At 38.9% G+C, this 17,349-nt stretch overlaps 1 protein-coding gene across 1 annotated transcript in view; it reads left to right on the top strand.

Moving 5' to 3' along the window:
- Positions 1-17,349, top strand: part of C3H1orf87 (chromosome 3 C1orf87 homolog) — an 83,906-nt gene that overhangs the window by 12,431 nt on the left and 54,126 nt on the right. The window contains exons 2-4 of the mRNA XM_005678339.3: positions 11,207-11,441; positions 15,141-15,281; positions 15,886-16,149. Of these exons, the coding sequence (XP_005678396.2) occupies positions 11,207-11,441; positions 15,141-15,281; positions 15,886-16,149 (640 nt within the window). The remainder of the gene's footprint in view (positions 1-11,206; positions 11,442-15,140; positions 15,282-15,885; positions 16,150-17,349) is intronic.

Below are 17,349 nucleotides of genomic sequence, written 5' to 3'. Positions count from 1 at the left end.
CCATAGAGAAAGCTGAGCACTGAAGAACTGATGCCTTCAAATTGTGGTGAGGATGCTTGAGAGTCCCTTGGATAGCAAGGAAATCAAACCAGTCAATCCTAAAGGAAATCAACCCTGAATGTTCATTGGAAGGACTAATACTGAAGCTCCAAAACTTTGGCCACCTGATGCAAAGAACCAACTCATTGGAGAAAACCCTGATTCTGGAAAAGATTGAAGACGAAAGGAGAAGAGGGTGGCAGAGGATGAGATGGTTAAATAGCACCTCCAACTCAGTGGACATGAATCTGAGAAACTCTGGGAGATAGTAAAGGACAGGGAAGCCTGACATGCTGCAGTCCATGGCATCACAAAGAGTCAGGCATGACTTAGCAACTGAACAACAAACAATTGAAACTGTCAACACAAAGATATTAAAACAACACAGTTTGCACAGCTCCTAGGAATAAGTCACCTGAGGACATTTTGATACAAGAATGTTGTAGGTGTTGGGGTTTTTTTGTTTGTTTTTGTAAAATTAAGGAAAATTATTCCAAAGAATTGTGCTTTATCAAAGATTTTAAATACAAATTAATCTGCTTTTTTTAAAGGTAGGTGACTCCTATAACTTGTATTTACAATTATTAGTAAATAAACAAGGCAGCTGGAGAGATTACATTAACTCTCTCTTTTTGTCCATTTAAGTAGTATTCCTCAGTTCCTGTGAACTATGAAACGTTGATCCTTTGAACTTTAGTTTTACCTATCAACAAAGAAAGTTTGGGGATCCAAAGGAAAGTTCATCCCTTCTGTACCTGGAATGAGAAAGGTGTTGATAAAGAAGACAGCACTTTGATTTAGGACTAAAACTTACCATTTGTCTTGGGCTAACTGGGAACCAGGCTCAGTGCTAAATATTCAATACATCTTATCTTAATAAGTATTATTTTCCTAATCTCACAGATGAGAAACTGAAAATCAGAGATGTGAAATAACTTACCAGAAGTCACACAAGTTATGTTTGGGGCTAGGACTCAAAACCAGGTCTCTTGGACATATAGCTCACATCCTTAACCATTGCCTGAAATTATGTGTATATTTTGCACAACTGTGGAAAAGACTATCATTTTTTATTTTCTATGCCATCATTTATCAAATTTTAGTGTACATAAGAATCATCAGTGATGTTTGATAAGAATTTTTTTGTCCAGCTTTCAGAAATTATGATTTAGTAAGTTCAGAGTGACCCAAGTTTCTGTCTTATTATCCAGCACCCTGCAGGTGGTCTGAAGTTCAATCACTGTCTTTTTCTCTAAGAACAAGCCCTTCTTTCAGCTTCTGTCATAGAAATAACTTCCTTCATGAATTCATTTCTATTCCTCTTAAGCAGATTCGGTTTGACAGCCCTCTGTGATTATCTCCTTTACATACTCTGTATTTTCAATTATCATTTTATATCATAATTTTCTGTTTAAATGTCTGCTTTCTCCACCTAACTATGAGATCTTTGAAGACAACACAGTCTACAGACAGTGAGTGGGTTAGATTCTCACTGCAACCCAAAGAATGTAGTAATATAGAGCTAAAAAACAAAACAGAAGAAAACCTCCATGGCATAAGTATGTCTAATGCTGTAGAATTGGATTAAGTGTAAAAAGAAGGTTCCAGGAGAGTATGTATATTGGGATATTATCTCTATGAGTTAATTTATCCAAAGAAAATGAAAACACCGTTTGAAAAGATATGCGTATTCCAATGTTTGTAGTAGCACTGTTTACATTAACTGAGAAATGAAAGCAACTTAAGTGTCCATCAGCAGATGAATGGATAAAGATGTGGTATACAGGCAATGGAATATTAGCTGTAGGAAAGAATGAAACTTTACCGTTTTTGACAGCATGGATAGAACTGGAGGATATTATGCTTAGTGAAGTAAGTCAGACGGGGAAAAACAAATACTATATGTTTTCACTTATATGTGGAATCTAAAGAATAAAACAAATGAACAAATATAGCAAGACAGAAGGAACTCAGAGGTACAGAGAACACACTAGTGGTTGCCAGAGGGCAGAAGGGTTGGAGGAGGAGCAAATAGGTAAAGGGCACTAAGAGGTACAAACTGATAGGCATAAAATATGTATAAAATGTACAGCACAGGAAATATAGACAACATTTTATAATAGTTTTAAATGGAGTAAGTTTTATAATGATAATAAATTACTACAGTGGTAAAAAAGTCCGTCTGCCAGTGTAGGAGATGCAAGAGACATTGGCTTGATCCCTGGGTCAGGAAGATGCCCTGGAGGAGGAAATGGCAACCACTCCAGTATTCTTGCCTGGAAAATTCCATGGACAGAGGAGCCTGGTGGCTATCATCCATGGAGTCACAAAGAGTCAGACACAACTGATCAACTGAGCATGCACAATGTCAGAAACTAATATCACACTGTAAGTCAATTATACTTCAATTTAAAAAAGAAAATAAAAAGAGGTAAAAAAAAAATAAATATATCATACCAAAGAATAATTGGTGATTGAACTGGTTACTAATTTTGCAGCCAAAATGACCCCAATTTGAGACACTACTTTTATTCCGTAAAGCAGTACAGAGTAAATGCCATTAAAAATACAGTTCAATTATTTTCACTGATGTCAGAATGTGGCTCAGTGCTATGATGAGAGAAATGGGATATTTAGAAATAACTTTGGGAGTGATGAACCGCTTGTCTCTGCTGCTGCTGCTAAGTCACTTCAGTCGTGTCCAACTCTGTGCGACCCCATAGACAGCAGCCCACCAGGCTCCCCCGTCCCTGGGATTCTCCAGGCAAGAACACTGGATTGGGTTGCCATTGCCTTCTCCAATGCATGAAAGTGAAGTCGCTCAGTCGTGTCCGACTCATAGTGACCCCATGGACTGTAGCCCACCAGGCTCCTCCGTCCATGGGATTTTCCAGGCAAGAGTACTGGAGTGGAGTGCCATTGCCTTCTCCCTGGAAAGGTACAAATCAAAGCTGAAAGATGGCTACTTAGGTGTTCTGAAAGGGACTTGATGCTTAGGTTGGAAGATGGACTAGGTACTTTTACATGTGTTGTTTTTTATTAACATTTTTAAAAATTTTTTTATTTTTACTTTATTTTACTTTACAATACTGTATTGGTTTTGCCATACATTGACATGAATCCACCACAGGTGTGCATGAGTTCCCAATCCTGAACCCCCCTCCCACCTCCCACCCCATATCATCTCTGTGGATCATCCCCGTGCACCAGCCCCAAGCATCCTGTATCCTGTATAGAACATAGACTTGCGATTTGTTTCTTACATGATAGTATACATGTTTCAGTGCCATTCTCCCAAATCATCCCACCCTCTCCCTCTCCGTCAGAGTCCAAAAGTCCATTCTATACATCTGTGTCTCTTTTGCTGTCTCGCATATAGGGTTATCATTACCATATTTCTAAATTCCATATATATGTGTTAGTATACTGTATTGGTGTTTTTCTTTCTGGCTTACTTCACTCTGTATAATCGGCTCCAGTTTCATCCACCTCATTAGAACTGATTCAAATGTATTCTTTTTAATGGCTGAGTAATACCCCATTGTGTATATGTACCACAGCTTTCTTATCCATTCATCTGCAGATGGACATCTAGGTTGTTTCCATGTCCTGGCTATTGTAAACAGTGCTGCAATGAACATAGGAGCACCACAATATGTAAGACATATGCTAACAAGTATGAAAGGGGAAATTAACAGTAACACAATAATAGTGGGAGACCTTAATACCCCACTCACACCTATGGACAGATCAACTAAACAGAAAATTAACAGAGAAACACAAACTTTAAATGATACAATAGACCAGTCAGATTTAATTGATATCTATAGGACATTTCACCCCAAAACAATGAATTTCACCTTTTTCTCAAGTGCTCACGGAACCTTTTCCAGGATAGATCACATCCTGGGCCATAAATCTAACCTTGATAAATTCAAAAAAATCGAAATCATTCCAAGCATCTTTTCTGACCATAATGTATTAAGATTAGATCTCAATTACAGGAGAAAAACTATTAAAAATTCCAACATATGGAGGCTGAACAACACACTTCTGAATAACCAACAAATCACAGAAGAAATCAAAAAAGAAATCAAAATATGCATAGGAACAAATGAAAATGAAAACACAACAACCCAAAACCTGTGGGACACAATAAAAGCAGTGCTAAGAGGAAAGTTCATAGCAATACAGGCATTCCTCAAGAAACAAGAAAAAGGTCAAATAAATAACCTAACTCTACACCTAAAGCAACTAGAAAAGGAAGAAATGGAGAACCTCAGAGTTAGTAGAAGGAAAGAAATCTTAAAAATTAGGGCAGAAACAAATGCAAAAGAAACAAAGAGACCATAGCAAAAACCAACAAAGCCAAAAGCTGGTTCTTTGAAAGGATAAATTAAATTGACAAACCATTAGCCAGACTCATCAGGAAACAAAGAGAGAAAAATCAAATCAATAAAATTAGAAATGAAAATGGAGAGATCGCAACAGACAACACAGAAATACAAAGGACCATAAGAGACTACTATCAGCAATTATATGCCAATAAAATGGACAACGTGGAAGAAATGGACACATTTTTATTAACATTTTAAAAGAGAATCAACATTCTGTTGCTTAGCAGTAGCCAGTTTACTTATTATGGGTGCGAAGTTGAGGAGAGATGTGAAGGAAGGAGTACACACTTTGGAGGCATGCAGACCTGGGTCTGATTCTAGATCTCTACCTATTATCCGTTTATCAATGAGCAATTTACTTAACTTCTCTGGTGATTCGTTTTCACATCTGTACAATGATGACCATAACACCTACCTTTCAGGATTATTAGTAAAACATGAAAAATGTATGTGAATTTATACACAGTGGCTGACACATAGAAATAAGAATTTAGGGCATATTAGCTAGCATAATTAAAAGATGAAGAAAGGATTTGGGCATTGGTCAGGAATTAATGTACTTTAAAAATCTTTCTGAAGACTAAACATCAATGATGATTACATATGGATGGCTCCATGGCATTAAAGAGTCAAAAAAACCCTCACACTCTATTACAACAACATCTTCTAAGTCAGCACTAGCTTTACATTTCAGCTTCCCCATGAAGTTTCGTGAGATTTTCAGCTGCACTCCCCTCCCCAGTTGCATTTTATTTTTTATTTTGTTGTTGTCTTTTTAAAAGAGAAAAGTCTGGTTGTGACGATTATCTGTTATTACTTCCAAATAAGAACATGCTTTCATTTACTGAAATTAGATCCCCATTCACTATGTTGGCACACTCTGGGCTGTCTCCTCCAGAGGGCTGGAGGCCTGTTAGATGGTACTCAGTTGGAAACTGGCAGCACTGAGTCTCTGCCAAGGCTGGCAGACCTTTAACGTGGCATCTGGTGACCTTTTTGCTGAGCCCCCTGGGTCCTCCATTTGCGATTTGATGTTCTCAGCAGGGGTGTAATCCAAATCAAATGTGAGATCTGGTGAGATGGAGTTGCAGGGGAGGTGGGGCCAGTGTGGGATCTGTACATTGCTTTGGGCAGAGGATGCTGCTAGATACCCTTGCCATGTTTCTTTCTAATCCTGAGAGTCTGAGCTCTAATAGAGGGTAGCACTAAAGTCTAATTCTGAGACTCTGAGCTCTAATAAAAGACTGGTTTGCAGGAAAAGCCCAACGTGAAAGGGAACAATTGGACAATTTTCTCCTCATTTATTTATCATCCAGCCATACTGTCATTCTCCCTAATTGCTGTAGTTCCCAGATGACACTAAACTCTTCACAGCGCCCCTGAGAGCACCAGCTGAGGTTAGAAGTACATATGAGGAAGTTAGCAGTGTCTTGTTTCCAAGATAGTATTGATAGCATTTTTTTTTTCCTTTTTCTGAAATGGCAAATTTCTATTTTCAACAGTGCAGGTAGATAGCACACAAGCCTAGAAGAAAGAACCGTGAGTTTGTGAACAACATAACAACCAACGCGTGTTGACAAATTGTGCTAACAGCAGACACATGCCATTTCTCAGCTGGGGAGTCTTTTTCAAGATAAATTGAAAGTGTTATGCATGTTGTTGTTTTTTTTAAAGCAGCTTTTACTTTAAACAGATTTAACAGATTATTTTTAATTTTACATACACTATGGCTGTTTTAACAGACAGGCAGTTACATTTCATAGTTCTCAGGCAATTTTATCCTAAGACTGCCCACAAAAGGATTTTAAAGGTCATGAAAGCTAAAATGATTCAACCCTCCTTGCCTTCATCCAGAAGGGTTAACTGTTTGCCCCATTACCATTTTTGCTTTTATATCCTGCGCTTCCTGCTCGGTGCCTTCTCTAATTTCTGTTTCTCATATACTCCCTAACTTCCACAGACTTTTTTCCTGACTCTACTGGCACCTGGAACAATCAAGGTGCAACCAGGAAGATTTAGATTTAAATCCTGGCTGTAACTTTGCAAAGCCAGGTAGAATTAGACAATGATATAAACCCTCTGAACCTAAATTGTTCATCCTAAAATGAGAATAATATGAGCACCTACCTATAGGGCTGATCTAAAGATTAAATAAGTGAATGTTTGTAAATGGCTATAATGTGGCTGTCATATACTTACACAGTAATACTGTTATTTTGAAACCCCTGAAAAGTATAATTACTTATTTTTCTTAAGAACTTCAAATAGCACTGATTATTTGTAACATTCTATTGACATTTATTTATATACCAATTAGGTATATTTCTTGTGGTCTTCCCTTATGGCTCAGCTGGTAAAGAATCCGCCTGCAATGTGGGAGACCTGGGTTCGATCCCTGGGTTGGGAAGATCCCCTGGAGAAGGGAAAGGCTACCCACTCCAGGATTCTAGCCTAGAGAATTCCATGGACTGTATGGTCCATGGAGTCACAAAGAGGTGGGCACAACTGAGTGACTTTCACTTTAGTTCACTTAGGTATATTTCATATTATTTATGTAAATCTTATGCCAATTTCCTTTAACACTTTGTAGAAATATACCTATATAATACATAAAGTACACATCATAAGTATACCACTCACTCACTGAATTTTCACAAACATGAAATAGCCTTGCAACAGACATCCAGATCAAGAAACGAATTGGTACCACGTTCCTAGAAACACCTCTGATGTTCCCTTCTGAACTTCATACCTCCCTGCAAAGATAACCACTATCCTGACTTCTAGAAACACATTAATATCAGTTAACTTTATTATTCCTATATTTTTGGATAGCCAAATGAAATTAAATTTCTTAAGATCAGAGACTGTATATTATATGTCTTCTCTCATTGAAGAACTATGTATTAAATATACACTCCCCCAACATTCCCATTTTGCTCTATTGTCGTCCAACTACACCCATCTGACAATCTCCAGCCCTGGATGAAGGTCACTGTCTGCCTTCCTTGCATCTCCACGAGGACTGCGGAGCATGCATCCTCTCCAGCTGGTGCTGCAAAATCCATGGCCTCCAGCCTTCGAGTGACCACTCAATTGTGTCCAGCCAACCCTCCTTCCTTGTCTGATCAGCTATCTTTATAGCACCTATTTCAAGCCATATGCCCTTAAATTCAGACCTCCTACCCCAGCGTTTCCTTTCTTGAGACCCAACAGGTAGTCAGTCATACCTTGTTTGTCAGAGAGAAAATTTAAGCAGTCAGCAATTTGGTCAGCCTCCTGTCACCAAATGTTAAAATTTGCCTACATCCTCACCCATCTTCCTGCCACCTGACCCTGAGGTTTCATTTCTATCTCTGTCTTCTCAGTGACATTCCATCTCATTTTCCCAGGGTTCATCTTACGTCATCAATGATAGCCTCTCCTTTTCTTTGGTCAGTTGGCTCTTCATTTAAATGTGTTAAAGTCCCTACTGTCTTTAGTTTCGTTCATTTGATTTTATTTTTTATTGGAGTATAATTGATTTGTAATGTTGCACCAATCTCTGCTGTCTAGAGAAATGACTCAGCTATATAATATAGACACGTTTTTAATGTCTTTTCCATTCTTTTCTGTTCTTTTCCATAATGGTTTATCACAGGATGTTAAATACAGTTCTCTGTGCTATATTGTAGGATCTTGTTGCTTATTCTTTCTATATATAATAGTTTACATCTGCTAATCCCAAACTCCCAGTCCTTCCCTCCTTTACCCTCCTCCCCACTAGTAGCCATAAGTCTGACCTCTATGTCTATTTCTGTTTTGTAGATAAGCTCATTTGTACCATATTTTAGATTCCTCGTATAAGTGATATCATATGGTATTTGTTTCTCTCTGCCTGACTTACTCCACTTATGATAATTTCTACTTGTATCCACGTGTTGCAAATGGCATTATTTTACTCTTTCTTTAGTCTGAGTAGGATTCCATAGTATATGTATATATACCACATCTTTATCCGTTCCTCTGTCAATGGACATCTGGTTTGTTTCCATGTTTTGGCTATTATGAATACTGCTGCTATAAACTAGGGGTGCACATATATTCTTAAATTACAGTTCTCTCCAGGTACATGCCTGGGAGTAGAACTGCTCTGTCATATGGTAACTCTATTTTTAGTTTTTTAAGAAGCCTCCACAATGTTTTCCATAGGGACTATATCAGTTTGCATCCCCACAAGCAGTGTAAGAGATTTCCCTTTTCTACACACCCTCTCCAGCATTTGTTATTTGAGATTATTTTTTAATGATGACCATTCTCATAGGTGTGAGGTGGTATCTCATTGTACTTTTGATTTGCATTTCTCTAAGAAAGAGCAAGGTTGAGCATCTTTTCATGTGCTTATTTGACTATCATATGTCTTCTTTGGAGGAATATCTATTAAGGTCCTCTACCCATTTTTTGATTGGCTTATTTATTTTTGTTGTTGTCAAGTTGTATGAGCTATTTGTATATTTTGGAGACAGACATGACAATAACAAGCCCTATCTGAAACCAGCATTGTACTCCAGTCACCCCATTTCTCTCCTCTCCTGAAGCCACGGTTCTTCACTTCCTGCGTTTAGTTTCTGATCCCTCCTCTTTTGTCAGCCCACTTCAGTCTAGCATCCGCCTCTGTTGCCTCAGGGAATTCCTCCTGTCAGGTTTCCTGATGATGTCCTTAGGGCTTAACTCAGTGGACACTTTTTAGAACTCACTTTTCTCAACAGCATGTGAGGTGCTGATTATGCCAGCTCTCTGGAAACATTCTCTTCACTTTATTGCTAAGACAGCACTCTTCTAGTTTTTCTTCTGCCTTACTTAGAATTTCTTCCAAGTCTCCTTTCAGGGCTCTTCACTCCGTAAACGTAGGTGTTCCGCTCAGCTCTTTCCTAAGCCTCCTTTGCATCTCATGCTGCCAGGAGTGAGAGAGGAAATGTGAAAAATGTGCATATGCCAATCTTGGCCTTAGTCAAATCAACAAGTGTTGTAGCAATTGTTTTATGCTCAGATTACATGACACACTTTAAAATGGGTCCTTTCCACTGCATCAATAACAACAGCTAAAATTTATACAACCTTCTAGGCATAATGCATAGCTATTTTTAAATTTATTTTTCTTGATAATAAAATAATATTTCCTCGTGTCAGAAATTTAGAATAATAGTTTTATTCTATAGTATAATATGGTGTATAGTATAGTATATAATATAGTATAATGTGGGCTTCCCAAGAAGTTCAGTGGTAAAGAATCCACCTGCCAATGCAGGAGATGCTGGTTCAATCCCTGGGTCAAGAAGATCCCCTGGAGAAGGGAATGGCTACCTATTCCAGTGTTCTTGCCTGGAGACCTCCACGGACAGAGGAGCCTGGTGGACTACAGTCCAGGGTCACAAAGAGTTGAACATGACTGAATGACTGACAACAGTGCACTACACATAGTATCATGTGATATCCTGACTGCTGTTAGGAGGCACTTACTGTTTACTTCTGACATTTTTCCTTCTATGTATATTATGCACTCTCACACAGAGACACATGTGTTTATACATGAGTTCATATAGTTGAGATAATTATATTTTTCATTTATTTGTATAATAAGACATTTTTTCATTAAAATTATTTGTAACTATTTTAATAGCACCATACATTATCTCATAGGAACATAGAGTGAAACACTCAACACATCCATCTATTAATAAATAGTTTAAAATTTCTCTTTTTCTACATTTTTTACTAAAATAAATTATTAGAAATTTATTTACTAGGTCAAAAATTTTAGCTTCTTGACTCTTCAGTATGTTTAGTCTGGTCACTCACTATAAGAATTCTATTTATTTATGAGACCATGAGCATTTGTATTCGTTATTTCCAAAGAAGTTTTCTATATTTAAAACAATACCACGTAATTGTTGTGACTTATGTCTTTTAGTCAGAGAAGGCAATGGCACCCCACTCCAGCACTCTTGCCTGGAAAATTCCATGGCCAGAGGAGCCTGGTGGGCTGCAGTCCATGGGGTCGCCAAGAGTCGGACATGACTGAGTGATTTCACTTTGACTTTTCACTTTCATGCATTGGAGAAGGAAATGGCAACCCACTCCATTGTTCTTGCCTGGAGAATCCCAGGGATGGGGGAGCCTGGTGGGCTGCTGTCTATGGGGTTGCACAGAGTCAGACACGACTGAAGCGACTTTGCAGCAGCAGCAGCAGCATATCTTTTAGTTATTAAGCAAAGTTGCATAATTTGTAGATTTTTTGTTTTATATAAATGTCTTTGAGTCATTCCTACAATTTTTCCCCTCTATTTAATATTAAAATTAAATGGAGGACTACTGAGAGAAAAAGAAGGCTTACAGCGAGACAATTAAGGAGAGACACAGAGCAGACCTGGAGCTGGCAAAATGCCTTGACTTTCTTTTTCTAGTTGTAAACACTGAAAATACCTGTTAGACGTTTAAGGAAGAAAGATAAGTAATAACATTTAGGGTTCATCTTTGAAACTGCCATTTCTTACAGTAAGGCTGTTAGAGCAGATGGATAGATTGTAAGGAAGCTGTAAAGCCTGAGAAAATAACATGGTTTCTCTATGGCAAATGATCCCTAGACAAATAACTAACGTTTACTTCTTCATTCAGTCATGCTAAGTTACCAATATTCCCACCACCAGACTAACACCTGCCTTTTCATATGCCAGCTTAGTGCAAGTGGAGTGTGCCCTGAGTAACAAAGTACAAAACTTGTTTCTTTGCAGCAAGGAGAACCAGAACTTGAAGGCAGAAACTCAAACAGTGCTCCAGAAATCAGTGACCGGTGATGCAAAGCAGATCGGTGGAGACCCACCAGCTCCGACTGATCCCACAGATCATCAAATCAATCATGACCCAGATGATGTGAAAGAGAGCAAGCACCGAGAGAACAACCAGAAACGAGAAGACAATGGGAAACTCCTAACAGGAACATTCAGTTGTAGATTTCTGGATGGCAAAGTGAGTAACAACTGCCTCAACTTTTCTTGGTAATTGGCTAGGAAATTCAGTTGGGTTGGAAACAGACTCACATCAACACATGCTTGTCCTAATGGTAATTAATACATTTTGCATCAAATAGAATCAAAATCATTTTTTAAAACTGAAAATGAATTTTGAGGTCATTCTGTATATTGCATCTTCACTGACTGCTAACTGAATTGGTCAACCTACTCTGTCACTAAATGATAGTTATCCAGTGATATATCATCACTTGTGCAAATTTGGGGTGTGTTAGAGGAGGAGGGTATGTCTGCTTTAACGTTATAGGAAAAGATAATTTATTTTCAAAACCCAATGAAACCATGTCTAGATATCAAAAAATTATCAGCCCTAAACTATCTTGACAGAAATGTTGATAATTATCACTGTCCTCTGCTAAGAATCAACCAAACAATCCACAACAGATTAACTTGAAAATGATGACTCTAAATGATTATTAATTTGTAATTAAAAAGCAAGAGTAGCAGCAATAGAAAACTGGACTCAATTAAGACCAACTAATGATTCATTGGTAACAAAGTACCATTTCAAAAAATTGCTGAAATTGCAATTAAACAAATATATAGAGGAGGAGTTTTGCAGCACCTCCAAGAATGAAGTGACAGTTGGATGTTTTAGTAGAATATTGAATTAAAGTCTGCAGTAAACTCTAACATAACTATCTTTAGTTTATGATTTTAATAGCCCTTTCTAAATCACTCAGATGCTCACTAGTTTTCAGTCATGAGAATATAAAAGCCTGTGGATTTGTGATCTTTAATTCATTAGAACTCTGCAAAAATTACAATATGGAGTGGCTACCAGTTCACCAATAGACCTCAGACCGTGATCTGCAAGGTCTCAAACACTGGGGACTTCGCATTTTTCTCCTAAAATTTTTATTGATCCTTCTAACTATAACATATTATATACTCATGTAGAAATTTTGGAAAATGGAAGGAGAATATAAATAAGAAAAATAGAATGCAAAGAAAAATAATAGTTTACTTCTTTCTCATCTTTTTTCATGCATAGATACCAAATATGAATCATCACATATATGTTCTTTGTCATCCTGGTCTATTCACTTCATATCAAGAATTCTCCCCCAGCTTCAAAAAATTCATCCTAAGCATTATGTTTAATGTCCCTGTGAGAGTCATACTCAGAAGTAACACTTAGATAGAATTTGCTATGTGCCAGGCACTATTCTAGCTTCCCTGGTGACTCAGACAGTAAGGAGTCTGCCCTCAGTGCAGAAGATCCAAGTTCAATTCCTGGGTCAGGAAGATCCCCTGGAGAAGGGAATGGCAAGCCACTCTAGTATTCTTGCTTGGAGAATTCCATGAACAGAGGAATGGGCTACAGTCCATGGGGTCACAAAGAGTCAGACACGACTGAGTGACTAACACATACCCAGAGGCACTATTCTAAGCTCTTTACATATATTAACTAACTTACTACTCCAAGCACTCAGTGAGGTAGGAACTTTTATTATCTTTAGATCATAGACGAAGGAACTGAAAAACAACGAAATCAAGTCTTTGCCCAGGTCATAAAGCTGAGAAGTGGCAGAGCCACAGCTGAGGTCCAGATTCTAGGGCCTTAATCCCCAAACTATATTCATTCATTTCTATGGATATAACATGTCTCATGTAATCCCTATTGATGGGCATTTAAGTCATTTCTAGTTTTTCTCATATAAATGAAAGTTTGTTTGACCCTCTTTCTACCCATTTGGGATACAATGTCTGCATTAGCCACTGTAACAGGCAGAGTGTTCACTGGGTAATTGTTCTTGGACCTCCATGGTCTGGATTCTTTACTAGCTCTGCAGTGCCAGAAGGAGACAATTTGTCCCTCCCCTCCCAGGATTCAAGAGGTTTCTTAAGGGAGGCTCAGCAGGGCTAACACCCACCGAGCAAGCACAGCAAGACCTCATGGGAAGTGTGGGGCCTGACTAATTGGTTCTGTGTGCCGAGTGTAGAATTCTGGCTGACCAGGTGGCAGCCACGGCTGCCTGATACAGAGACGCTCATTACCGCCTTGACTAAGCGGTAAGTGGGATCCTGCCACAGTGAAAGAAGTAAGCCAATCAGAGCTCCTTCTAGATTCTTATTCTTTACATATAGACAAAAAAAAATAAGCTTTCCTGTCTGGGATGTAGCAGGCAGTCTGCACTGGCTGAATTTGCTCTAAAACAAAAGTAAACGTAGGTTAAGGACAGGCAAGTGTGAAACTCTGTTCTAAATTACAGGTAAACTCAAAGATAACATTAGGAGGAGGTAAGTAAAGCTGCAAAGGTTAAGAGAAGCAATAGTAAGATATCTTATAAATCAGCAAATACAAACTCTCATTTCACAAATGAATAATAAGAGGCCCAGAGAACTTAAATGATGTTTCAAGATCTCACAGACAGAGCCTGGCTCTTCTCACTGCCAGCCCTAGGATCTTTTGTCTCTTAAATTCTCTCCTTATACATTCTTAAAAATACATATATGCTGTTTACACCGTTTCTCAGAAGTATCAGCTCTGCTTTCTCTCAGAAAATAAAACAGAATCTGTGACTAGCGGCAAACTCAGTAGCACGGTTTCAAAAATAAAATTAAAGTGTGCTTTTTGCATCTGGCAGCATGAGAGTGAAAGTGTTAGTGCTTTAATTTTAATAATTATCATGGTTGATTGGTAGTACTTTCCTTTCAAAGCCATTTTGCTTGTTTTGTCTTGCTTTTCCTCCACAACTGCCTGTTCTAGAACTCTGCCACTCCTGCTCACTCAGCCCACTCTAGAGAGCCTTTTGATTTTTCTTTAAAATGTTTAATGACTATAAACCCTTCAGGTTGCTATTTATACTGATAGGTTATTCAATATAAATTATCAAATGAGTATGGACACTCAGTTTTCAGTGAATCCCTCTCATAATGTCTCCTTTCAATGACCTGATATTAAATATCGCCATGTGGTTAAATTTGTACCCAGGATTTCCTTTTAATCAGGTATGGTGAGGTGACAGATGAAGAGACAACTGCCTTTGAAAGAACTTGTGACTTACATTTCCCAGGGAAAGCGGGTGTGCCACACTGTGCAGGGCCACATGTGGAAGCACCAAGGTCAATCAGGAGGCAGAAGAGTAAGGGAAAAGCACAGGCCACAGCCTTTACTGGGGTTTCCATGGGAAAGGTAATGAGGGCAGGGTAAACAGATTAGAACTGGCTGGTTTGAGCAACTGCAGTGAGTGGGCTTTGGGTCAAGGGGCTATCCCCAATCTGATATGTGGACCTAGGTTCATTTGGGACAGGGGAAATATTGAGTTGGCATGTGAGTTGGATAAGGGAGGTGGTTAGAGACATGGATTTAGGGTTGATTGGTTTGCATATGAAAGACGTGTTTGCAGGCTTACTTTTTCTTTGTCACAGACACCTTTTATAATGCACAAATGAAAATGTGTCTAACTACCCATTTATTTATCAAACGTGTTAACTGCATAATGCTGAAATTAATGTTGAGATAAGCTTTCTTCTTGGAGGATTAAATGACTCAATGACCACGGGGCTTGAAGTCTTTTGAATGGGAATATGTTTTAAGAATTAGTTGGCTCACTCATATTTTCCATTTTTTTTCTCTTTCTCTTCTCCATTCCTTCTGATCCTTACTACCATTTATCTTTGCTTCTTTAAGGTTTCCAACCAGGCAAATGTCTACTGTATCTCTCAGCCAACTGGAGACCAGTCCCTGTCCTATATCCATGGCCTCCCCAGGAGAAACTTTAGAGACTGGTCCTTAGAACAGATGGCAAGGAGCAGCTCTGACCAACCCAAGGTGTGTATCGTAGGAGTTGTTGGGCTGTTTTCTATTGTAGATGAAGGGGTATTATTTGTCGACTGTGTATTTAGATGTGGAACAATAATAAGATGGTCTAAGATAGACTGGTGGGTACCACACCTGATGGTCTAAGATAGACTGGTAGGTACCACACCTGATATGTCTCATCAGCTTCCCTGGGAGCCCACAGGCAAACCTCAAATGTTCCGCCTGACCATTGCATCTTCCTTCCTCTTCCTCCTCCCAGATCCCAGTCTTTAAGGTTTATCATTCTAAATTCTCATATAATAAAAAAGTATTTTGTAAAAGACAAATGATATACCTTAAGGAACCTTCTATCAGAGTAGGTACTCTGAAATGATTTGCTTCTTTTCTTCACCTGAAGGAAAAGATCTTGAGACATTATAAGCTAATGAATACATCCAGATTGAATGCTTACTTTCAAGTATAAGTATTCTTCCTATTCGGGACAAGGCCCGAGTGTGGAGGCTCTAATTCCAACTCAAGTACTCTTCTGCTTCCTTGCACTGGTCTTCAGTCACTTTGGTTTAGAGCCCTGTTAATTTGTTGCTGTTGTTGCCATTGTTTGTTGTCATTTCAGGATATTGGCCGGAGACCAAGTGGAACAACAAGAGAAGACACTTTCCTTCTTGCCCTGGTCAGAAGAGAACTCAAGTCTCTTCCTTTGAGTTCTGGCTTATTAGACAAACTTCAGAAAGAGCTGAAGATACTGGATCCTGTCTCTTCAGGATTTCTTCTCCACTCTCAGCTGAGCCACCTCTTCTTAAGGCTTGAAGTCCCTCTGCAGTTGCCAACAGTCAAGATCCTTTGCCAGAGATTTTCTAGGGGGACCTCTCCTGAAATGGTAGGACCATCTTGCTACTTTCAGTATGAGTTCCCTTTGTTTATTTGATCTGTACCACCAGAGTGATAGAATCAAAAGGTAAGTTTCTTTCTTGAAAATAACCTCTGCCATTGACCCCTAAGATACAAAGCCTATTTATAGTCACATGTAGAAATCTCTAGTCAGATAAGACCCAAATAGGAGATAGATTTAGCTACTTTGTTGTTATTGTTGTTGCTCAGTTGCCCAGTCATGTCCGACTCTTTGTGACCCCATGGACTACAGCACACCAGGCCTCCCTGTCCCCCACCATCTCCCGGAGTTGGCCCAAGTTCATGTTCATTGCATCAGTAATGCAGTCCAGCCATCTCATCCGCTTCTCCTTCTGCCCTCAATCTTGCCCAGCATCAGGGACTTTTCCAATGAGTCATCTGTTCACATCAGATGATCATGATACTGGAGCTTCAGCTTCAACATCAGTCCTTCCAGTGAAGATTCAGGGTTGAACTCCCTTAAGATTGACTGGTTTGATCACCTTGCTGTCCAAGGGACTTTCAGGAACTCAACACCACAGTTCAAAGGCATCAATTCTTTGGCATTCTGCCTTCTTTATGGTCCAGCTCTCACAACTGCACACGACCACTGGGAAGTCCATAGTCTGGAGTATATGGACCTTTGTCAGCAGAGTAGCGTCTCTGCTTTTCAGCACACTGTCTAGGTGTGTCATCACTTTGCTGTCAGCAAGCAATCGTATTCTGATTTCATGACTTCAGTCACTGTCTGCAGTGATTTTGGAGCCCAAGAAGAGAAAATCTGTCACAACTTCCACTTTTTCCCCTTCTATTTCCCATGCAATAATGGGGCTGGATGCCATGATCTTTGTTTGTTTGTTTGTTTGTTTCCCTAATATTTAGTCTTAAGCTAGCTCTTTCACTCTTCTCCTTCACCCTCATCCAGAGGCTCTTTAGTTCCTCTTTGCTTTCTGCCATAAGAGTGGTATTATCTGCATATCTGAGATTGTTGATGTTTCTCCTGCCTATCTTGATTCCATCTTGTAACTCATCCAGTCTGGCATTTCTCATGATGTGCTCAGCATATAGGTTAAACAAATAGGGTGACAGCAGACAGCCCTGTCATACTCCTTTCTTGATCTTGAAACAGTTGTTCCATACAGGGTTCTAACTTCTTGACCCGCATACAGGTTTCTCAGGAGACAGGTAA

This window comes from Capra hircus, chromosome 3, assembly GCF_001704415.2.
Source record: "Capra hircus breed San Clemente chromosome 3, ASM170441v1, whole genome shotgun sequence".
In the NCBI taxonomy this organism is placed as follows: Eukaryota; Metazoa; Chordata; class Mammalia; order Artiodactyla; family Bovidae; genus Capra; species Capra hircus.
The sequence above is the reverse complement of the archived record's forward strand: the minus strand, read 5'-3'. Positions and strand labels throughout refer to the sequence as shown.